Source organism: Antedon mediterranea, chromosome 3 (assembly GCF_964355755.1).
Source record: "Antedon mediterranea chromosome 3, ecAntMedi1.1, whole genome shotgun sequence".
Taxonomy (NCBI): Eukaryota; Metazoa; Echinodermata; class Crinoidea; order Comatulida; family Antedonidae; genus Antedon; species Antedon mediterranea.
The window spans coordinates 1849048-1873981 of NC_092672.1; the positions used below are offsets into that span (position 1 = coordinate 1849048).

At 41.4% G+C, this 24934-nt stretch overlaps 2 protein-coding genes across 2 annotated transcripts; both read right to left on the bottom strand.

Annotated features, from left to right (window-relative positions):
• Positions 1-61: 61 nt before the first annotated feature.
• Positions 62-10374, bottom strand: LOC140043483 (uncharacterized). Its single transcript, XM_072087999.1, has 18 exons — positions 10040-10374; positions 9372-9678; positions 8891-8992; positions 8591-8695; positions 8176-8289; positions 7371-7461; positions 6806-7020; positions 6452-6536; positions 5909-6091; positions 4681-4810; positions 3946-4252; positions 3380-3481; positions 3018-3122; positions 2661-2783; positions 1847-1937; positions 1270-1481; positions 914-998; positions 62-550 (listed from the first exon to the last, which is right to left on the bottom strand). The coding sequence occupies exons 1-18, from the start codon at positions 10114-10116 to the stop codon at positions 363-365; spliced, it is 2622 nt and encodes an 873-aa protein (XP_071944100.1). The 5' UTR covers positions 10117-10374; the 3' UTR covers positions 62-362.
• Positions 10375-10770: 396 nt separating this feature from the next.
• Positions 10771-23601, bottom strand: LOC140044478 (uncharacterized). Its single transcript, XM_072088998.1, has 3 exons — positions 23374-23601; positions 11402-14687; positions 10771-11009 (listed from the first exon to the last, which is right to left on the bottom strand). The coding sequence occupies exon 2, from the start codon at positions 14678-14680 to the stop codon at positions 12899-12901; it is 1782 nt and encodes a 593-aa protein (XP_071945099.1). The 5' UTR covers positions 14681-14687; positions 23374-23601; the 3' UTR covers positions 10771-11009; positions 11402-12898.
• Positions 23602-24934: the final 1333 nt, after the last annotated feature.

Consider the following 24934-nt stretch of genomic DNA (forward strand, 5'->3'; position numbering starts at 1 on the left):
AACAACAAACAATCTCTCGGAGTTTCTGTATAATTTTTATTTGTTTGTAATTTAGATCTCACAACAATTTTTGTTGTTTCCGATTTAAAACGAAAACGAATTTCTAATATTTTAATATTATTCTAAACTATTGATGCTTCTTCCACGTTCTAGATTCTAAAAATAATGAAGCTTTTCCACCGCTAGAACTACGCGCAAGCAAATTCACCAATCATAAACGACGGTTCAGACAATTGTTCGCTTGTGATTGGTCAAATTACTTTCAATACGTGTACGTCCTTGCGTTGCGTCCAATGGAACCAAACTGAAATACAATGCTTGTGCTGCTTCAAAAGCCAGGGAAACGATTTTACTAAATACATTTAGTAGTTATCAAGACCATATCTCCCCAGTACAAGGACTGAAGAATAGATCTCTTCACCAGTCGGTATGATTTGGTCGGCTGGTAACAGGAATCCATATTCACCAGTATCTCGTAGCTCCACCAGGTACGAGTACTTGGCTCCTAAGGTACCATATCCCCAGTCAACGCTGGCACCGGTAGCTACGTCTGTGGTATAAACATTACACGGTTTAATTAAATAGTGTATGCTGACTTACTCCAGAACTCATGACGTAGTAAATGACTTATGTATACATTTCATAATGATTTACATAAATTTACGTATTCTGGTATTCAAATTTAGAAAAATGTTTAGGCCTACTAAAATCTTCCCTTCAACAATTTCTCTCCTCGACTGATTACTCTGAAGTCAGGGAGGTATAAAATAAATACACATCTCCACTGGTGAAGTCGTGTATTATAGTGGTTTATACTCTTCAGTCCAGGTATTAATGTATAGAATATGCTATAGACTCTATAGGACTACAGTACTTGGTCCTGGATACATAGATAATAACACTCTAAACTTACATAATGTTTTAGCCGATTGACCTGATATATATTCTTTTCCATGAACTTTCTTAATTTCTGCTACAGCCTCATCTCCAAGAGCAAGCTACAGAAATTGTAAATAGACATTGTATTTATGAACGTGTACTATAAGTTCTCGACGTCACCGTCAAACTGTGGTTGCCCGCAAGGACAATGCAAGTGATTTGACCAATCACAAGTGATGGATTATTCAAACTGTCGCTTGTCATTGGTCAATAGCTTGCGTTGCTCCTAGTGAGAACCAAGCTTTTATGTCGACTTTATTTAACGCGAGATAGATTTCCAGAGAACAGTTATACTAATAATCTAAGTTGAATTTTTTAGAAATTGCTCACTTGCTGATCTGCGTTTCGTGGGTTATCGACAGTAGAGTACGACCATGGTGCAAGCCAGAGCTGTGTGTAGCTGTGCCAGTCTACGAATACACGTATATCTTGTGTCTTCTTCACATTTAATAGGTACTCGGTTACCGATATGATTTCAATCTCTGAGTGTGGCTCACTCCCTCGATATGTTCTGGAGCACGGCCATGTACTGGCTCCATCACCTGTATGAATTGGTTGAAAATGTTAGCTGATTTTATCGTGTACAGGTACAAAACACATTTGTAACTTTAAGAACATTTGTTAATGTTTAATCATGCTTGATTGAATATCGAAATATTTTGTTTTCTGCGAATATCCGTATCTACAGCGAAAAGGTTTCCCTAAATGAAAGGTTTCCCTAAATGACATATGAAGATGTTAGACTGAGAAAATTAAAGTATTGGTTGAAGCATGGAGGAAAAGTGAATACTATTTCTCTATGGTTGAAAAGAAAATCATTATAAGCTTTTAGTTATAATTAGTTATCATTTAGTTATAGTAGGCCTATATCGTTTTTTTTTTAAATAGAAGAAAGCTTAAATATTACCTCCCCATTTGTAGGCCCAGTTTCTGTTGGCGTCAGTTCCTATGCACGATGTTCCCAGATTCGGAGATCGAGTTTTACGCCAAAGACGATCCTTGAACAAAAAAAAAGTTATAATAGACATTATCAGTGTTATTAAAGTATCCGTTGTGTGCAAGGTGGGGATGTGGGGGTGGTGGAAAAAATGTGAAGGGAGTGCGCATGCTTGGATTCATTAGGAGCAGCAGATCAACATCACAACATCAACATCCTTTCCAGCTTCTTTCTCTTTACTGTTGCTTATTGAAGATAAATTTTGGATGAAAGGATGGATCCGACGGTAGTATGATAACTATAGCTATAATTATGTTAATGCAAGTGACTTTGTTGTAAAAATGTTATGATTGATACTCATGGTATAATAATAGTGATGGTAAGTGTGTGACATGCCTGAAAGGTATAAGTTGTATTGTTGCAAGTAATTATGCATTGTATTAAATATTTACCGTACTCTGTACCGTGACATAGATCATGGAAAAGGTGATATGACGTAATTGCCAGAAGATTAATTAATTTGCATAATATGTAGGTGAAGAAAGTCGAGAGGTATATAGCGAAAGACGATCAAGAATGACAGAGGCGTATAATTCCGATTTATAAGATTGTGCCAAAACTATGGAAACGAGCAATGCAGTTGTTAATGGAGTTATTACACTATTCGTAAGTATACAAAGTAGTTTAATGATTGTTGGAATAATGTCATGAAACCGTGCGGAAGTCTTATGTATGAAAGAAAATTGACTATTGTGAAAGGCATTTGGTGAACTTGGGGACTTACCCCGTTCTTGTCGTCCCACGTGTATGCATAGCCGTCCACATTGAGTGAAGGCACTATCAGCCAATCCAAACCGTCCAGGAGGCGTACCTCCTCGGTACTACCGGCAGCATAATTCTCAAGTAGCTAATAAAATATTAATTTAGGCCTATTATTTAACATTCTTTAATGTGTTTTCTCTATTTTGAGACTTTTAATATAGTAGGCCTAATATTAATAATGACGGAATTTAAGGATTTTGAGGATTAATGCCATATTTATAGTTGGCATGTAGTAAGATAGTGGGATGTGTGGAAATAAACAGTGAATTATTGCTTCTTTAGAAAGTACATTTTTAAAATAAAACTTCTAATTTCTTACTCTGTTGGTGAAATACACCACTGTAGCCGGTGAAATCCATTCTCTTGCGTGGATACCGCCCTCAATCCAGACAACCGGTTTCCCTGAACCGCCAGATCCCTTTAACTAATTGTAAGTAAGTTTTAGAAAAGTTTATAAGAACCAAATAATCTACGTTATTCAGTGTGAGAATGTCTAATGAATTGTGTAATGTTTTATGAACTTTATGCGTACGTCTAATGGACCTTGCTGCCATTACTTGTTTAGGCCTATAACTATTTGCATAATAATACCTCTCGTGTTGTAAAATATGACAAAGATATATTGAGGTGAATCCACACAAAAGAAAAAAACCATTATGACGACCAATTGGGCCTACCTACCTTTATTCCTCCAATTGGTCTGCCTTCATACGAATTCCCAATTGTAAATTCTTCTGTTATCATTGGGTACGCGGCTACCATATCTTTTATCCATTGCTGAATCTAGATAAATAAAACGAATCATTCTTAGGCATATTTTGCAATCCGGCCTTCTATTTTAAGTCTAAAATGAAGAACAAAATAATTCTTTAAATGTTGTATGTATTGCTAACACATTTTGAAAAGGGAGTAAAGGTTCCTATTTACGACAAATACAAGGAACATTTTGTGACGCATTGATGATACAAACCCTCTTGAAGAAAAAAAGACAATTTGCGCTCATTTGATGAAACTCGAGAAGAACTCGCATTTTGGAAATGTTATAGGTATAGGCCATATGTCTGTTTGATTGGATGTAATGATGTGTTATAATTTTTCTATGGGACGTAAACAACTAACATGTATATTAGTGACTCCACCCAGATCTACCACCTGAGCTGATGTGTTTTTAGAAATCAAAATTAATGGAGAAAATAATCACAAACGTAGGCCAAATGTGAAAGTAACTTATAAAGCATTCTGGTTACCTCCTCGTACGTATGATACGTAGAATAGTCAAATGACGCTAAGTCACTACTGGTCACGCGGTCATCCATTCGCTGGTCATCTATAACTTTCTGGACGTCATCCATCATCACATTAAATTTTAGGCCAGCAGCTTCAAGAAGTGTTTTGACATAGTGTTGTTCTTGTGGTTTTACCATGACGTCAACTGGTCTGGAGAGGGCTCGTGTAGATTGCCAAAACTCAACTCTGTCTCCAAGTCGATTTTCCATGTCATGCATCAGGTTTAGCTCACTTTCAGAATTCAACGTCACTCGTAAAACTTGGTAACTTATTCATAAAAGTAATGACATGTTTTGAATAGGATAATTATGATAATGCTGAGTGATGGCAACATAGATGAAAACAGAAGGTTATTAATGTTATATGTGTGTTCAGAGAAACAATAAACACAAACAAAACGTTTAAACATTCAAAACAAACGTGTAGATCTTTTAAGTGTGATTCCCACTAGAGACGCAACAAATGGACGTAGGCGCAAGCAAGACCAATGACAAGCGACAATTCGAACAATCCATCGTTTGTGATTGGTCACTTCGGGCTGGGTTGCGTCCTCTAATCGGAACTACGCTTTAACGGAAAGTACGAGGATACTTTCGAATTATCACATCAGTAAGCCTACATACACCAAGTACCCTACTTCAGTACCATGATATACTTTTTAAGCTAACTAGTTTTGTTTAGATGTTTATACTTACCCATCATAGCGCGTTTGTTCGGCAACCACGAGCGCAGCCAAGAAGCATAGCACAGCAACCGTTTTGTAATAATTCATTGTTACCCCTGTGACATCAAATACTCTAATGAACTGTAAGGCTTGTATATTACCTTTTAGAATGTATTGAAATTATCTTATTAAATAAATACCAGCATATTGTTTTCAAACCTGCTGACGAGTTCCCACCATGAAGATTTGATAGATGTTCTTATCGCAACAAGCTTGACAAATTGTATTATTTTCGCGCGGTTTGGTGGTTTTTCGCGCGCTTTATCGGCAATTGGTAGGATATGGCGATTCTGCTAGATCATATTTTGTTTGTTTCTTTATCAATCTTATTGGTTAATACTCGAAATGATGATAACGTTATTCAAAATTTTATAGCTGTATACCAAATAATATTTCCAAATTTATAAATTAGACCTATGTAATTTAGAAGTTGCGTATTTTTGTTTAAAACAATATGTAGTTGTATCAAGTCAAATGTTGGTTAGCAATTCAGCATTTAATTCGAAATACAATGTCGTTTTTGCATTCTGTTGATTATGCTACGAAATAATTCTGTACTATTATGTTACTGTCTGCACAGTACTTTGTTATAATATAAAAACTATAGTATAATATACTGTACTCTCTAAAGCTCTGTCTACACTATCAAACTTTACGTGACATCATCACTTCCATATTTGGGTATATCACTACCATATTTTGGTACATCACTCTTTTTTGTCAAATTAATTTACTAGTACAGTATAGACACAGATAATTAGTATATTAAGTATTTCCGTTTGTCGCAGTTGCGTGCTTTAATTTCGACGCTCAAATTGTTTTTTTTTATTATAGGCCTGGAGTAGGCCTACGTCACCTTGTTGATCGTTACATGATTACAGAACACAATCACAATCTTTATCTGCAATTATATGTTTATTATTATTTCCGGTTTCAGTGAAAACATATAATTCAAATCGAGTGTTTCCACATTCTAGATTCAAACAATATTAAAGCGTTGCTTCTTTAAGACGAAACGCAAAGAAGTACGCGCAGCAAAAATAATTTAACCAGTCAAAAACGACAGTATGATCGGTTACTTGTGATTGTTTGAAATTAGTTGCGCTGCGTGTACGCATTTCTGATGCGTTTGGATGATTGACATTGATCTTGTGGAGTGCTGGAAAAGATAATGGAAATATTCACTAGATACATTTAGTATTTATCAAGGCCATATCTCCCTAGTACAAGGACTGATGGATAGATCTCTTCACCCGTCGGTATGATTTGGTCGGCTGGTAACAGGAATCCATAATCACCAGTATCTCGTAGCTCCACTACGTACGAGTACTTGGCTCCTAAGGTACCATATCCCCAGTCAACACTGGCACCGGCAGCTGAGTCTGTGGTATAAACATTAAACTTGGTTTAAATACTGTATGCTGACGTCAAACTCCAGAACTCATGACGTAGTAAATGAGTAATGTATACATTTCATTAAATGATTTGCATAAATTTACGTATTCTGGTATTCACATTTTGAAAAACGTTTAGGCCTACTAAAATCTTGCCTTCAACAAATTCTCTCCTCGACTCGTTACTCTGAAGTCAGAGAGGTGTAAAATAAATACACACATCCACTGGTGAAGTCGTCTATTTTAGTGGTTTGTACTCTTCAGTACAGGTATAATGTTGGATATGCTATAGACTCTATAGGACTACTTCTTGGTCGTGGATGAACGTAACATAATAATAACACTTACATAATGTTTTAGCCGATGGACCTGATATATATTCTTTTCCATGAATCTTCTTGATTTCTGCTACAGCCTCATCTCCAAGAGCAAGCTACAGAAATTGTAAATAGACATTATTTATGAACGTGTACTATCAGTTCTCGACGTCACCAGCTAACTTTTGTTGCCCGAAAGGACAATGCAAGTAATTTGACCAATCACAAGTGATGAATTATTCAAACTGTCGCTTGTCATTGGTCAATAGCTTCCATTGCTCCTAGTGAGAAACAAGCTTTTATTTCGACTTTATTTAACGCGAAATAGATTTCCAGGGAACAGTTATACTAATAATCTAAATTGAATTTTGTATAAATTGCTCACTTGCTGATCTGAATTTCGTGGGTTTTCCACAGTAGCAGAGTACGACCAAGGAGCCAGCCAGAGCTGTGAGTAGCTATGCCAGTCTACGAATACACGTACATCTTGTGTCTTGTTCACATTTAATAGGTAGTCGGTTACCGATCTGATTTCAATCTCTGAGTGTGGCTCACTCCCTCGATATGTGATTGAACACGGCCATGTACTGGCTCCATCACCTGTATGAATTAGTTGAAAATGTTAGCTGATTTTATCGTGTACACGTACAATACAAAGTTGTAGATTAAAGAACATTTTTTAATGTTTAATCTGCTTGGTCGAATATCGAAAGATTCTGTTTTCTGCGAATATCCGTATCTACAGAGAAAAGGTTTCCCTAAATGACATATGAAGATGTTAGACTGAGAAAATTAAAGTATTGGTTGAAGCATGGAGGAAAAATGAATATTTCTCTATGGTTGAAGAGAAAATCATTATAGGCTTTTAGTTATAGGCCTAATTAGTTTTCATTTAGTTATATTATACCTATATCGTGTTTTTTTTAAATATAAGAAAGCCTAAATATTACCTCCCCATTTATAGGCCCAGTTTCTGTTGGGATCAGTTCCTATGCACAATGTGCCCGGATTCGGAGATCGAGTTTTACGCCAAAGACGATCCTTGAAGAAAACAAATGATTGTGAATCATAATTAGGCAATATCAGTGTTATTTTAGTATAGATCATTTTTGTGTGCAAGGTGGGGATAAGGGGTGGGAGAGAAATGGGGAGGGATGCGCATGCTTGGATTCTTCATAAGCAGCAGATCAACATCAAAACATCAACATCATTATCAGCTTCTTTCTCTTTTGCTTATTGGAGAATAAAAGGATGGATCCGACGGTACTATGACAACTGTAGCTATAATTAGGCCCTATGCTGATACAATTGCCTTTGTTGTAAAAATGTTATGATTGATACTCAATAAAAAAGATAATGATGATGATAAGTGTGTTACAGGCCTGAAAGGTATAAGTTGCATTGTTGAAAGTAATTATTCATTGTATTAAATATTTACCGTACTCTGTACCGTGACATAGATCGTGGAAAAGGTGATATGACGTAATTGCCAGAAGAGTAATTTGCATGTAGGTGAAGAAAGTCGAGAGGTATATGGCGAAAGACGATCAAGAATGACAGTGGCGTATAATTCCGATTTATGAGATTGTGCCAAAACTATGGAAGCGGGCAATGCGAATGTTACTGGAGTTATTACACTATTCGTGAGTATACAATGTAGTTTATTAGTTGGAATAATGTCATGAAAAGTCTTACGTATGAATGGTAAAGAAAATTGACTTTTGTGAAAGGCATTTGGTGAACTTGGGGACTTACCCCGCTCCACGTGTACGCATAGCCGTCCACATTGAGTGAAGGCACTATCAGCCAATCCAAGCCATCCAGAAGACGTACCTCCTCGGCGCTCCCGGCATTATAATTCTCAAGTAGCTTTAAAATAAAAGGCATTATTAAAGCTATGTGGCCTACAAATATGGCAATTTTTAGTAGGTTGGGGCGGGGTGGGGCGGGGGGTGTTGATTCTGAGGAAAGATAAATTAATTTAGGCCTACTATTTCACATTCCTTAATGTGTTGTCCTTTTTTAGCGGGAAGACCCTTCGATAGTAATTATAATGATGAAATTGAAGAATTTTAGGTGATGGTAAGATAGTATGTGGAAATACACAGTGAATTACCACTTTTTCAACAATATATTTTTGTTATCGAAACTCAAAATTTTGATTTCTTACTTTGTTGGTGAAATACATCACTGTAGCGGGTGAAATCCATTCTCTTGCGTGGATACCGCCTTCAAACCAAACAACTGGTTTTCCTATACTGCCAGATCCCTTTAACTAATAATACGAGAAAGAAAGAAACATAATTTACAGCCCATAGGACTTTCTGCAATTTTCACTGTTTTTACTGTTTCATCTGATTTGATAATAGTATTCTATTTATACATTTTACGTGCTTCCTCTCGAATATATTAAATGTGGACGAAACCTACACAGAAGGTAAAACCAACGACTAATTAGGCTTTCCCATACCTTTATTCCTCCAATTGGTCTGCCTTCATACGAATTTCCAATTGTAAATTCTTCTGTTATCCCTGGGTACGCTGCTACCATATCTTTTATCCATTGCTGGATCTAGATAAAAAAAGAGAACGAATTACTTTTAGTTATACTTTTCTAGTTATACTTTTCAGTTATAAAAAAATATGAAAAACAAAATGATGTTTTCCATATTTTTAACACATTTTGAAAAGGGTGTAAAGGTTTCCATTTTCGACAAATAATTGATTGATAATGCAGCCGATCTTGAGAAAAAACGCAACTTGCGCTCATTTGATGAAACTGCACGAAGCATCAGTGAGAGAAGCATTTTGGAAATTGTATAGGTTAGGCTATTTATTTGTTTATAAAATGTAAATAACTAAAATGTATATAGTGAAGAAATCAAAATTCATGTGGAAAATGAACAGAAACGTAGACTAAATGCGTCAATCAACTGCATTCTGGTTTTTACCTCCTCGTACGTATGATACACAGAATAGTCAAATGTCGCTAAGTCACTACTGGTCACACGGTCATCCATTCGCTGGTCATCTATAACTTTCTGGACGTCATCCATCATCACATCAAATTCTAGGCCAGCAGCTTCAAGAAGTGTTTTGACATAGTGTTGTTCTTGTGGTTTTACCATGACGTCAACTGGTCTGGAGAGGGCTCGTGTAGATTGCCAAAACTCCACTCTGTCTCCAAGTCGTTTTTCCATTTCATGCATCAGGTTCAGCTCACGTTCAGAATTCAACGTAACGCGGAAAACTTGGTAACTTATTCATAAAAATAATGACATGTTTTGAGAAGAAAGGATAATTTATATGACATTGCTGAGTGATGGCAACATAGATGAAAACAGAACTTATTAATGTTATAGTGTGCGCAGAGAAACAATAAAAACAAACAAAACGTTTAAACATTCGAAAGAACGTGTAGATCTTTTAATGTGGTTCGCACTAGAGACGCAACGTATGGACGTAGGCGCAAGCAAGTTGACCAATGACAAGCTACAGTTTGAACAATCCGTCGTTTGTTATTGGTCACTTGCGTTGTGTCCTAGTCGGAACTACGCTTTAACGGAACGTGCGAGGATATTTATTTCTAACCCTAACTATCACATCAGTATATACTTACCCATCATATCGCGTTTGTTCGGCAACCACGAGCGCAGCCAAGAGGCATACCACAGCAACCGTTTTGTAATAATTCATTGTTACCCCTGTGACATCAACTACTCTTATGAACTGTAAATGTTGTATATTACAATTTAATATATTCAAATTATCTTATTAAATAAATACCAGCATATTGTTTTCAAACCTGCTGACGAGTTCCCACCCTGAAGATTTGATAAATGTTCTTCTTATCGCAACAAGCTTTGACGAATTGTATTATTTTCACGCGGTTTGGTTGTTTTTCGCGCGCTTTATCGGCGATTGGTAGGATATGATGATTATGCAAGATTATAGTTTGTTTGTTTCTTGATCAATCTTATTGGTTAATACTCGAAATGATGATAACGTTATTAAAAACTTGCTGTATACCAAATAATATTTCCAAATTCATAAATTATGTAATTTAGTCAAATGATGGTTAGCAATTCAACATTTAATTAGAAATTGAATTGTCAACACTAAATACAGTGCTGTGTTTCCATTCTGTCGATTATGCTACGAAATAATTATACTAGCCTATACTATTAGGTTACTGTCTGCACATTATAATGTATTATATTAATGTACAAATATTATAATATAAAAACTAAATATACTGTACTTTCTAAAGCTCTGTCTACACTATCAAACTTTATGTAACAACAAAATGTGATAGATATATATATAGACATAATGATGTCATATCACTACCATATTTGGGTACATCACTACCATATTTGGGTACATCACTACCATATTTGGGTACATCACGCTTTTTTTCAAACTAGCTTGATAGTGTAGACAGAGATAAGTATATTATGTATTTCCATTTATCGCAGTTTGTGCTTTAATTTCGGCGCTCAAATTGTTTTTTTTTATTATAGGCCTAAAGTACGTCACGTCACCTTGTTGATCGTTGCATGACTACAGAACACAATCACAATCTTTATCTGCAATTAGATGTTTATTATTATTCTTCAAATAACAATAATAATTCAAATCGGTCAGTGTTTCCACATTCTAGATTCAAACAATATCAAAGCGCAACGCAAAGAAGTACGCGCAGCAAAAATAATTTGACCAATCACAAACGACAGAATGATCGGTTACTTGTGATTGTTTGAAATTAGTTGCGCTGCGTGTACGTACTTCCGGTGCGTCCTAGTTTCGAAGCAAGATTTACATTGATTGCTCTTGTGGAGTGTGCTGCCAATGGAATTCACTAGATATGTTAGTATTTATCAAGGCCATATCTCTAAAGAGACTGTTTATGTTTACTTATTAACCTAGGAGGACAATTAAGTCTCTTCGGTGTAACTACACACTCATCATTTGTACTCACCTAATCCTTTCTAGGCTGGTACGTGATGGGTATAGTTTGTGTCCTTCTTTGGTTGTGTCTTCGCTTCAAGAGAGAGAGTTTTGCCTCTCGCACATTCAACGCCTGGGGCTGGTCGTGACGTATCTCGCCACTGGCCAGTCCCAGGGCCGGATTCGGGGGTTGAGTGCGCGTAGGCCCGGCGATTGGCTGTGACGTATAGATGACGTAACCACTAGCCAATCGCCAGGCACTACAATCCTCCTCGTTTTATTTTCTTTGTTTCCTGCCCCCCTGACTATTCTCTGACTGGTCTTCCCAAGGGAGACAGGCGCATTTTAGTTCACCGTCAGTGTCTGACATTGCTGTTCAATTTGATATTGGATTTCAAGTTCATTTGAAAGTTCATTTGATTTCAAGTTCATTTGAAAGTTCTTTTGATTTCCAGTTCCTTTTAAAGTTCATTTGATTTCAAGTTCATTTGAAAGTTCCTTTGATTTCCAGTTCCTTTTAAAGTTCATTTGATAGTTCCTTTGAAGGTGCACTTTGATTTTAAGTTCATTTTCCATGGTGGGTCCTCCACTCCTTCCTCTTCTTTCTTTTTTTTTTTTTTTTTTTTTTTTTTTTTTTTTTAACATGTAACACAACGGGGGGCACAGCCCCAACAAGAACAGGATTTGAACAACTGAACACCAGAACGTCAAGGTGGGGGAATTACCCCAACAATTACAATTTGAACATATGAAAGCCAACAGGGGACTAAAGAGTCCCGAATAAAAAAATGTTGCCATAACAATCGAACAGTGGGCAATACATACGAACAATTGAAAAAAGAAATAAAGAAACAAGAAAATCAAATCCCTTCAAGCCATGTGGCATAGGGTATCCATCGGGTTGCTGACCGGCACCGCGTTCCAGGGAACACTGGTACCTGACAGCCCCCCGGAAGAGAACAAATCTGAGGAACACCGTTCTAGGGGTACAGAATTACAGATTTGAGAAAAGAAGGCACAAGCCTATGGGGATTGGCAAAAATTTAGCACACAACAGTAAAATTTTGTTCTGGAATTCCAGTATATAGGGCTGACTGTTTGTGTGTATACAAAATATTTTAATTATGAGGGAAATTGTCAAAAAGAGACCGCACTGCCAATCGTAATTGAAACAAGGGACTTACGGTCCCAGCTAAATAAGTAGAGGACATGTTGGACCTCAAATTTTGGGGTGGGAAGAGGATTTGCTCTTCGCCAATTTTTGGGCGTGCGGTGACTAAGGACAGACAATTGTCCTGGGGTACAACAATGTTATACGCAAGTACACCAAGAAGGGGTGTACTGTATTCAAGTGATTAGAACGGTGTGGTATAGTAATAATCGTTTTGAAGAATTGAGTCCTGTTAAAGAATTGAGTTCTTTTACTTTTTTTTTTTTTTTTCTTTATTGGTTTTTTTTTTTTTTTTTTTTTTTTTTTTTTTTTTTTTTTATATATATATCCAAACCAACGGCTCCCGTGGCGTGATCCTTAGCTGCCCCATTCTTGCTCCAAGGTCAGCCCGTCCAGGAACACCTGCAGCATTCGGACCGCCGCTTCCCTGGTCTTTTTGTGGGCTGAGCGTCTGAGACAATCCGCCAGCCGCTGGTTTGCCTTGTAGGCCTCTTGGAGGAGACGTCTGTCTTCAGGCGTCGGTTCGGGGTGCGCCCCAAGGGCTTCACTCCGACCAGCCTGTGCCAACACTGGTGGTTGTTTGATGGAGACGGCTACCTTCTCGACAACTGCTGGTGCTGTCTCTTCTCTAGGTTGGGCTGGCCTTGATCTGGATGCCTCCCTTCTCCTGTTGATACTTGGAGGCGGTTTGGCTCTGCGAGACGCCCCACGGTGAGGAGTGAATCGATCCAAGAGATCGACCATCCCCCCCGGGTTCGCCTCCCAAGCCTCGGCCAGGAGCTCCAATAAACAATGTGGGTATAGCAGCGCCAGTGGACACTGCAGGTTGGTGATATCTACCCACGTTGCTGGCTCTTTGCATCCCACTGCCCGAGCGGTCAACCGCAGGATGGTCATCCACTTGTTGGACAGATCGTGGGAACCTCGCGATGGCAGTTTCTGGCGGCACAGCGTCACTGCTCCCTCCAAAGTCGAAGCCTGCCTGGGTAACAGGGAGACCACTCCTTTGACGAACTCCCAGCGACGGCGGTGAGTTCTAGCGTCGTCCCTGATGTTTGCGGTTCCTATAAATCGGGGGGCGTGCACTAACAGGTGGTCTTTTGATGTGCCCTGTTGCACGGTACACGCCTTGATGGGGCAAGGGTAGCTCGTCCGCCGCAGTTTTGGTGGTGATGGACTATGTCTCCTTTCGGCGGTCGTGTGGCTAGCCTCTGTGGCCCCCGTGGGCGCCACTTGGCGTTCCACTTGAGCCCCAGAGGCATGACCACCTTGTGCGCGTCCTTGACTGGACTCGTCTCGGCGGTGACTTGTCCAACTGTCATCTGGCCGGAAGGCGCGCTTGCCTGGTTTCCTCGATTCTCGAGGTTCCACTTCTTTCTGGTGATCGGTGGACTTCTTGTATCGTATGTCCGTTGCTCCAAAGATCGGGTCCTCTGCCTGGGCCATCTTCTTCCCGACCAGGTCCCCGACGGACAGGGTACCGAGGTCTGGGCCCTCCAACCGGCAAGTTATTCGGTCTGGTCCGATCGTTTGGATCACCCGACCTGCCACGACGCCCCTAGTCAGATCCTGAGCCAGGAGGCGAGCGGTGCAGTCGAGTGGCTGGCGAGGCGGCAACCCCGCAATATCGATGTTGGCTTCGAACTCGGTGCCATTCTGAAGCCTCACAATAGCATCGAACGAGCCCCTTGTTGATATCCGGTTAGTTCTCTTCAGGCGCACCTGCTGCCCAACACTGACCCGCGGTTCAGTATTTGGCCGCAACAGGAGCGGCGATGCTGGCCTCTCTGGTGAGGTGGAAACATTTTCCGCTGGCTGGCGCCTCCCTCCTTCTAGGAGTAGAGGAGACGTCGCTGGCGTTCTTCTTTGTGCTGGTGGCTCTGCTCGGTTGTTGTCCTCTGCCCCTGGGGATAAAAGGAGTGCGGCCACGGCAGATATGTTTGTCGGCGGCGGGCCCTCTCCTTGCCCAGCGGGCAAGGGGCCGGACCCGTCCCGAGGTGGAGCTTCTTCTCCTCCGGAGGGTAGCGGAGTGGTCGCCCTCTCGGAGGCCCGGGCAGGGGCAGGCAAAGAAGGGAACTCCCTCTCCACTAGCTCTGCCCAGTCCATTGGCGTCACAGCTTCTGAGTAACTCTTTTCCATATTTGATCTGAAAGACATAATGAAAAGCACCTTTCCAATCATGGTGAATGTGAATTACAGTGTTAGTCAGCCCGGGGTGAGACGTTTGAATGCGGATCTACTCGGCACACTTGGTACATTTAAATCGATCGATATCGATAGCTTCCGCTGGAGTAATGTTGACGCATGCTCCATGGTACCATTCACCGCACAGATCGCACTCGATCATAAAACGCCCCTCCCATGGCTTCCTACAAGTACAGTAAATGCCGTCATCTTCGGCATCCCCGTCGGGGTCGGAATTCGTCAGATCAAGGTTGGTGATCCAATTTGGCAAATCCCGATCCCGGCAGAGCTTCAGTTTATCGTGGTGGATTACAAATATTTTATTGCGGAGACGTACGCGGAAGGCGTACGGGGCCAGCACCTCAGTGACTACCCCCGGACCCTTCCATGGCGCATTCAATTTCTTGTTTTTTCCCTTTATTTTGGTCTGGTCGAACACATAGACTTTGTCCCCAACTGCGTATGTACGCTCTAGTAGCTTAAGGTCGTATTGATACTTATTGCGCTTTTGCATTGATTTTAGATGTGTTCTTGCAATATCGTGCGCTAACTTCATATTTTCTACTAGGCCAGTGGTGTATGAATACGGATCAGTAATTGTTGTGCCCCCTGAAGAGCCGAACATGAGGTCGGGTGGTGTCGATACCTCCCTGCCCAGCATCATCAGGTTTGGTGTAGATTGGGTACTTCGGCATACCGTGGCCCTAATTGCACTCGTTATCTGGGGCAGATATTTATCCCAGTCCTTTTGTTGTTTTCCCACAAAACACCGGACCGCATTCATCACAGTCAGATTGTAACGTTCTACCTGACCGTTAGCTGAAGGACGGTACGGCGTGGTGTGGGTCTTATTAATGAGGAGAATCTTGCAGAGCTCCCCGAAGAGATCGCTCTCAAAATTCGGACCCTGGTCCGAGTGCAATTGCAGCGGCATACCAAATCTGGAGAAGAATTCCCTTACCAGTACCTCGGCAGTCAATTGTGCAGTCTGCCGGGGTACCGGGTAGGCCTCTACCCATTTTGTAAATTGATCCACTACCATCAATACATACAGATTCCCACTACTGGACTGAGGAAATGGTCCTGCAAAGTCTATGTGAACCCTTTCCATTGGGGCTCCCGAGTGGTAATTAATCTGTTCCGAGCGGCCTTTCTTATTCCCCCTCTTGTGGCTGTTACATATGGGACAGCCTATGACATATCTTTCGATATCCCCGGCCATCCCAAACCAGTAGTATCGTTGTTTAAGACGGAGCTTAGTCCGTTTGATACCTTGGTGGGCGGCCGATGGGAGATCATGATAAGCTTGCATTGTTGTTTTAATCAATGACTTCGGAAGAACAAGAAGGTCCTCCTCCCCCTGTTTATCTTGAATGAATAACACCCCGTCTCGCAAGCACATCCTTTCCTTACTCAACCAATAATGTTTTGTTGCCGGGCTAGTAGCGAAAAGCTCATTTGCCGAAGGCAGCGCGTCACCCTTAAACCAGAGTAACACGGGCCCCAGCTCCTGGTCTTTCCCCTGAGCCTCTTGGATTTCCTGGGTAGAGAAACCCCAATGAGATTGCTCCGCCCTATCCGTGGTTAGTTGATGAACATGTTGGGAGGGCAGGAAAGGCTGCGAGATAGGTTGATTTTGATGTGTGTGCACACCCGTCAGCGGAATGACGTCATCAACCTGGTCGATGAACGCCCCCCATTGCTGGTGCGCACGTACACAGTACTTACACCCCTTGCAAGGTAAATCAGATAATTTCACCCCATGTTTGTAATGATTAGCCATTTCAGGTGCCCGTGACAATGCATCGGCATTGACATGTTTTTTACCAGGGCGGTGTTCTACTATCATTACATACTGGCTAAGTTCTTCTATCCAGCGGGCCAGTTGCCCCTGGGGTTCCTTGAACCTCAGAAGCCAAGTCAGGCTACTGTGGTCGGTGCGAACCTTAAATGGTTTACCCAGCAAGTAGTGTCTAAATTGACGTGTGAATTTCACAATCGCCAACAGTTCTTTACGGGTGGTACAGTAGCGTTGCTGCTCTGATGTTAATGCTAAACTAGCATAAGCAATCACACGCTCCTGACCCCCTTGTAATTGGGACAATTCACCTCCGATTGCCTGATCTGATGCATCGGTATCAAGGACGAACATGTCATCAGGATTCGGAAGTGACAAAACTGGTGGTTGTGTCAACTTAGATTTAATTGAGTGAAATGCATCTATTTGAGGTTTGTCCCATCGGAACTCCCCCTTCTTTGCAACTGCATAAAGAGGTCTTGTTAATTCGGCAAAGTGGGGAATGAATGCCCTATGGTAATTTGCTAGGCCAAGGAAGCGTTGAGCCTCCTTGTAGTTCTTAAGATCAGGCCACCCACACACTGCCGCGATATCGGTATCGGACATCTCGAGAGTGTTGCGGGAGACCATACGGCCCAGAAATTCCACTTTCCTCTGGAAAAATAGACATTTCTTTGGTTTTAGTTTCAGATTATATTGTCGGAACCGACCTAGGGCCTCCCTTAAGTTATTGCTGTGGTCTTCAAATGATTTGCCCAGGATAACCACGTCGTCGAGGAAAGCCAGAGCAGTCTGCCAATTTAGACCACGCAAAACCATATTGATGACCCTAGAGAAGGTTGCCGGACTATTACACAGGCCAAAGGGCATTTTTACAAACTCGAACAGGCCATATTTGGTGACGAAAGCGGTCTTTTTGCGATCGTCGGCATTGAGGTTTATTTGCCAATAACCAGAAATGGCGTCCAATTTAGAGAACCATTGATTACCCGACAATGTGTCGAGGCAATCCTCTAAAATTGGTAATGGATATACATCCTTTACCGTGATGTTATTTAAAGCCCTATAGTCTATGCAAAATCTGACGTTTCCATCCCTTTTCCGGACTAGGACTGGGGCGGAGGACCATTCAGAATTGGACGGCTGAATGATACCCCCCTCCAGCATCTTATCCAGTTCTTTGCGTTCTTCATCGGCAAAGTGTAACGGGGTACGGCGAAGTCGGTGTCTCACTGGAGCTGCATCAGACGTATCTACCCGGTGATCAATATTAGGGACCTCCCCAATATCGAATTGATCCCTGGCAAACACATCTGCGAACTCAGTAAGCATCTCCTTCACCACCCCTGCCTGATCTTCCGATAAATTGGTAATAGAATTTTCATAAGTTGTACGCATATGATGTGGCAATGCGTGTGTGGCCGGAGAGGTTTCCCCCGGATGGGTGAAAACTTCCCCAGCTACACAGGATTCTATTTCAGATGCAAACCCAATTTCTAAACCTGCTTTGACAGTTACGTATTTGTTGGTTGTATTGACCATGCAGATCACAGGCGATTCACCTGCGGTGTGCACAGTTCTAGGAATTGTTAGGTTATTGTGGCCATGAGGTTCTACAATGTAGTCATGCAATTTGGTATCTAACTGACATGAAACATAGGCTATTGATGTAGGTGGTATCACACGCCGCTTGCATGTGATTACTCTGCAGCTAGAGGGCGTTGAGGGCGCCATACCATTTTGTATTAATGGGACAGCAACCCCACCGACCTTTAACAGCATTTCGCCTATGTTTACATCTGCGTTTGTGCCCCTCATGAAATCTAAACCCAATAGCATTTCGTCTTCAATCGGTGCAACATAGACATAAGTGGGATAGATGTTTGGCCCAATTTCGAGTTGCACCGGACCTATTTTTCGCCCTTCCATCGAACTACCCTTACCCGCCATGAATAATTTAATAGTACCCACTGTGGGCGGAGTAGGGGTAATTGAATGGTATAAGCTATCAGATATAATAGATACAGTCGCTCCACAGTCGACCACAGCGTCAACTTTAACGGATGCGACCGTAACTTTAGTGTAGAGTAATGAATTAGATTTCACTCGCTGTACAATAAGTGATTCAGTTGGGTCGCACTCTGGAGTGAACAATTTGGAGTCGACCCCTAGTCGTTTAAAGAGTCTTCTTCATCTACATCGAATTCATGTTCGACTAGATTTAGCCTTCTGTTTTGCTTGAAGTTTGATTTATTATTATGTGGTCTATTTGAATTATTGGGAGTCTTGGTGGGGCATTCCCTTGCGAAATGACCCTCCTCACCGCAGGAGAAACAGCCGGCCCCTCTCTCTGGAGATCTACGTCGAGCCGGGGATGGTTGCCTCTCGCGCGGCCTATCAAGGCGATCTAATACCTTGTCCATTTTCGAACAAAGGGCCGAGACCTGTTCTTGCAATTCGTTTATTCGGGTGTTGGAAGCATGAACAGATTCCCGGTCCAGAGAACGATCTCGATATCGGGCACCATGGGGCGATTGCGGACGTGCAAAACGCACCACGCGCCGTTTATCCTCCCTTTTAGTTAATTCATTAATCCGCCCAAAGTCACCCTCAGCCTGCAAGTTGCACTCCTGAACACTAGGTTCTGGGTACACCTGGCAGACAGTGGATGGCTGAGGTGGAGTTTCTGGCAGATGTGTAGTTGGTGTTGAGGCCAATTTAGGTGTTATTATTGGTTCATCGTTGACACTCTGGTGCCATTCGATAAGTCGGATAGCTTCAGGAATTGTTTTGGGCCGCTGCAGGCTAGCAAATTTGCCGCTTGGCCTATCAACACACCCACGACAAAACTTTAAAGCTGCCATTTCTTGGATCCAATGATTGGTGGCCCCTTCACCCCCTTGCGTTCTATACGCCTTGGCTGCGGCTTTAAGCACTCTGGCTCCCCACTCACGTAGGGACTCCAGGTCTTTTTGGATAAGTTTCTCAAATTTTGCAGCCAGAAGAGATTGGTCTTGGGCGGAGCCAAAGTATTCGTTAAAACTAACGATGAGCCTCTCGTAAGAGACTGCACTACCATGCAAGGTCAGCAACGTTTGTAAGTACGCGGCTGCCTGGCCCCTCATGCTCATGTGGAAAGCTTCCTTGCGTTCGGCCCTAGACCATCCATTAATCTGGGAAAATCCCTCAAATCTATCATGGAATATTCCCCAGTCGTCATCCCCACCGTGGAATTCTAGATGTTTTTGCGGCCTGAAAGGCTGTTGACCCCGATGATCACCGCGGCCCCACTCGTCCCGCAAGGGTAGGCGGTCAAGCCTATTCCTCTCGGGGCGAGGAGGTCGAAGGAATCGTCCGAGATCGTGCTCATAATTTTGATGATCATTTCTCCCACCATAATCACCCATCTGATAATTATCTCGGTTGATGTTTTGTAAGGGTGGTGGTGGTTGATTATAATTCATTCCAGGGGCGGAAGGATGACGAGGACGATAGCAATCGTTGTCCAGGTACCCCCGGTTGTAATTATCACCTCCGTACCCATGGTCACCTTGAGGGTAGGAAGGTCGAGTTCCCCATGAGGGATCTCGGTTCTTATTTTGAGCAGTAGGGCGTTGAGGTAGGCCATGTTCAACAGCGGCATCCCCCCGTCCTACGTTGGTGTTACAATTTATTTCTTTTTCTCGATCCGAATGATCGGGAGGGTAGCCGTGTTCTACAGCTGGATAGCCATAAAAACCAGCCCCAACCCGGTCATAAGGATGGGCGTCTTCGTTTCCCCCAGCTCCCGTGCGAGCACATGTACTGGGAGACGGTGAAGTATCCACCATGTGCACTCCAGAACGGTCAAGAGATCTACCCCGACCAGCAGCAACAGGGCCGCTGGTCGCAGTGTCACCCCTTCTCATTGGAGTACGTGGAAAAACCTCATCGCCACCCGTATCGCCCGCCCGGTGGTTGTTGTGGAGCGTACGGGAATCTGGGTTGCTAGGCACGCTTGCCTGGTCTGCATAGCGTTGATCGCCTCCGGCCCCCGGATGCAAGGATGGGTCGCTCGGCAAAGGTGGTACGGGGGTGCAGGCCTGCTCGGGAGCTTGATCGTGCTCTCCCGAACCGTTACCAGCATCTCCATACCCCCCAGTCGGCGGTCCCATTCTCACATACCGAGAGTTAATGGCATAGTCCATGTTAAAGGACAAAAAGTCGAACGAATTATCGCCGACTGCCCGTGCTAGATCTTGTGGGTTTGTGATATTCCCATAATTATCCCTGTAGGCCCTGATTTTCTCGGCCAAGGGTGGGGGTAAACCCTGTGGGAAATCTTTCGCCCTACGGACAAAGTTGATCTTAAAAGGTATTGGTTCGATGGTTTTTGGCATCCCTGGAAGATAAGAAAAATCCTTCCCAATTAGTTTTATTCTTCATTTATAGGCCTGGTAAGTACTCCCGTCCCCCCGTGCATCCAACCAGCGAGCGGAGGTAGCATCGGTCTGATGCTGTTTCGATGATTATTTTTGCGTCTCACTCGTTGGGTGCCCAGAGAGAACAGGGGTAGTACCAGCCCAATACACACCTAGCGCTAATCACAGTTCAATCAAATATAATTACAATGTAAGGGTTACCTCCCCCATCACAAAAATTTTAGCTAATTATGTGTACATATAATGATTTATGGGCACTCACATTATGCCACGAAAATAAAATAAAAGGACTACACAAATAGTACAGGTTAATGAAAAGAATATATGATATACAAGGCATGTGATAAGAGATACAAATCGTTACCAGATGTTATTATAGCCAAGTGTCAATGACATGGGCAAAACAAAACATTACAGATTACACACTGTGACAGTTAAGAATCGAAATTCATACAAGACATGTTGAAAAATAATCATGATAAGAATAAGAACATACAAGAACATGCGAAAATAAATGAGACAAGACACGGAAAAAATTTTATTTTGAAAGAAAAAGGCATACAAGACATATAAATAATTCTAGGCAAAAACCTAAGATAATCAATAAATAAATAAATATGCCTAAAGTATCACAAAAAATAATATTCTAACCAAAAATCAATAAATATTAATAAAATAAATATAGGTACCGGCCTAGCCTGTACCCTACAAAATAATTCAATTCAAAAAATCTATGCTAAATAAATAGTACTGTACACTAATTCAAGACATACTAAAAATAATAACAACAGGAATAATTAAGCCTATGCATAATTACCCCAAAAAATTAAAATAAATCATGAAAATAATAGGTAGGAAATTCAACTAGAATAACCACCTAATAAATAAAACATCGTCTAACTAAAACAATAAAAATTTACTAAATAATTTTACGTCGAAAATAGTTCAATAAAAATAAAATAAATCAATCGGAAAATAACTTAATTCCAAGCAAACAATATACACGAATGAATAAATAAATAAATAATAATCCTAATGTCATTCCCACCCAAGTGGGAGAGACAAAATAACTATAATCTAACTACCCCGCGATAGCACAGGCCAGAAAATTCCAGCACGTCTATCGTCAGGCCATAAATCAATCCAGACAATACACAGACCGGGAGACGAGCTCTCCGTTCTGCATAAAACTAAAATCTAAAAATAGTAAGGAGTATCCCTATATTATTCTACCAATCAGAATACAGTACTCACCTAGCGTCATCATCGAAAGTCGTAAACAACTGTTGACCTCGTTGATGCAAGCAGCTATCCGCGAGGGTAGCAAGCGAATGCGTGCTCGCGATTGGCTAGCGATGAATCACACGTGAGAAGACTGATAGGCAGAAAGTTGCTGTTTGCTCAGGAATGGCGGCATTCTCAAAGCAACGGCAGTGTAGATAAACTACTGTTTAACCCCGTTGTTCGTGAACACAAGTCGCCAAACCCGAGTCGGATTACCCTAACAAGCAACACCCTCCAATAACCTCGTTCTGTTGGTCGTAGGTTATGGTAGTGTAATTTAAGGATTAAAAATAATGATAATAAAAATCGTGGATTTGAATAAGCTAATAAATAATCAAAATACGCGAGAGATGCCAACCACAAAAAATGGCGTCACTCACTAAAAAATTGTTTCGAAATTAAATTTAATATTTTTCCTACAAATTATAAATTTGCTAATTATTATGTTTTGTACATTTTTCCAATAATATTCTGAATCACGGGCCAGACATATTCATTGTTCTGGAATCACGGGCCCAGTGCGTTAAACATACAATAAAAAACGCTGTTCCATGTTCACGTGCATGGTATGTACGTAGCTTCGGCTAGGTCACGGGCCCAGGGCCCAGCCACATCGCTACACACACTAATATCTTTTTCGGATCATTAGGAAATAAAAAATGTACCTATCCGAAGAATCAGAGTACAAATGGGTCCCCCATAAATATACTGTCTGACAATTCGGATTACGGCACAAATCCAAGACGGAGAAATAATAATATAATTTACTATAAACAACTCCCGACGGCTCGACCCCATCGATCGGACGAAACCTGCAGGCACGACAGCAGATTTCGGCCGCGAGACGGAGACGAGTCGTTGACGAGGTGGGAGATGGGTAGTGGGACGTGCTGCCCAGCAAACACAGAGGTCGTTCCTCCAGCATTGCCTCTGGGCAACACCACAGGGCGAAACGAGATGTGCGAACTAGAACAACACTCCTACCTTCCCAAACAGCTACACGCGGTTGACAGTGTCCCCCGCCGAGGCAAAAGGAACACCAGTTTACCTCGTCGCCATTAAAGAGACTGTTTATGTTTACTTATTAACCTAGGAGGACAATTAAGTCTCTTCGGTGTAACTACACACTCATCATTTGTACTCACCTAATCCTTTCTAGGCTGGTACGTGATGGGTATAGTTTGTGTCCTTCTTTGGTTGTGTCTTCGCTTCAAGAGAGAGAGTTTTGCCTCTCGCACATTCAACGCCTGGGGCTGGTCGTGACGTATCTCGCCACTGGCCAGTCCCAGGGCCGGATTCGGGGGTTGAGTGCGCGTAGGCCCGGCGATTGGCTGTGACGTATAGATGACGTAACCACTAGCCAATCGCCAGGCACTACATCTCCCCAGTACAAGGACTGATGGATAGATCTCTTCACCAGTCGGTATGATTTGGTTGGCTGGTAACAGGAATCCATAATCACCAGTATCTCGTAGCTCCACCACGTATGAGTAGTTGGTTCCTAAGACACCACACGCCCAGTCAAGACTGGAACCTGAAGAAGCATCTGCAGTAAGAAGAACGATCACACAGATTATAAACTTGAAAACATCATGACTGATGAATCATTTTCATGAATTTACGTTTAGGCCTAGGAATCAGATTTTAAAAACCTTGCATCATGCAAATTCTCGCCTTGGTGGCTTATTCGAGATATGTAAAGATAAATATACTGTATACCCTTGTGAAGTCGTCTATGTATTGTGATTATATTCCCTTCTTTTCAGTACCGGTACAGCAGAAAACGACCCCACATTACATCAAGCAAGTATCAAGCAAGGATGATTCCATATTTAATACATCTTAGAATGTGACATAAACATGGCATAATTGTAAACTTACACAATGTTTCAGCCAATGGACCGGATGTATATTCTTTCCCATGAACCTTCTTGATTTCCGCTACAGCCTCATTTCCAAGAGCAAGCTACAGAAATGGTTAAAGGCCCATTTACACTAGGAGGATAACGATCGACGATAAATAGACAAATGTGCATTTTTCATACATAAAACAAAAGAAATATAAAAACTTTTCATTGTAGAACTATAGAATAACCATCTATGCTTCCTTTGATGAAAATGATATTTTCACACGACAATACAATGATTTTATTGTTTTTATTTATCATGACGTCTGATTTGATTGGAATTTTAAAAATATTATTTTTATCAAAGACAGCATAAATGATTATCCTATAGTTCTAGAACGAAAACCTTTCTAAATTTACTTTGTTTTATGTAAAAAAAAAATGCATGTTTATTTATCGTCCATCGTTATCGTCCTAGTGTAAATGGGCCTTAATACTGGACGTTACAAAATGTACAATGACCATTTTAATGTGACAGGCCTTGCCTAGACAGGCTAATATTTTATATTAGGCCTTGTATAGCCTAGATAATTCTTATATTTCCCTGACGTCACCGTTTATATTTATAGTGAGTCTATTTAACGTGCAGCGCATGCGCTCTCCACACTGTACGCTCAGATCTGGTTCGTCACGCGAGATGATATATTTAAAGTGGAGCTCCACCCAGAAAATTACTATTTTTCATACATTTCAACTATTATTTAAAAATATCATCCCTTATACTTCATATTTTTTTGAATTTTTTTTCAATGAGTACGATTTTCTTGAAAATCACGCCTTTTTGCGTTTTGGGGGGATA

Coding starts and splice junctions, on each gene's coding strand:
- LOC140043483 (XM_072087999.1), bottom strand. CDS start 10,116: ATGAATTATTACAAAACGGTTGCTGTGGTATGCCTCTTGGCTGCGCTC. Junction 9,679..10,039: donor GAACAAACGCGATATGATGG/GTAAGTATATAC, acceptor TTTATGAATAAG/TTACCAAGTTTTCCGCGTTA. Junction 8,696..8,890: donor GACCAATTGGAGGAATAAAG/GTATGGGAAAGC, acceptor TCGTATTATTAG/TTAAAGGGATCTGGCAGTAT.
- LOC140044478 (XM_072088998.1), bottom strand. CDS start 14,680: ATGGAAAAGAGTTACTCAGAAGCTGTGACGCCAATGGACTGGGCAGAG.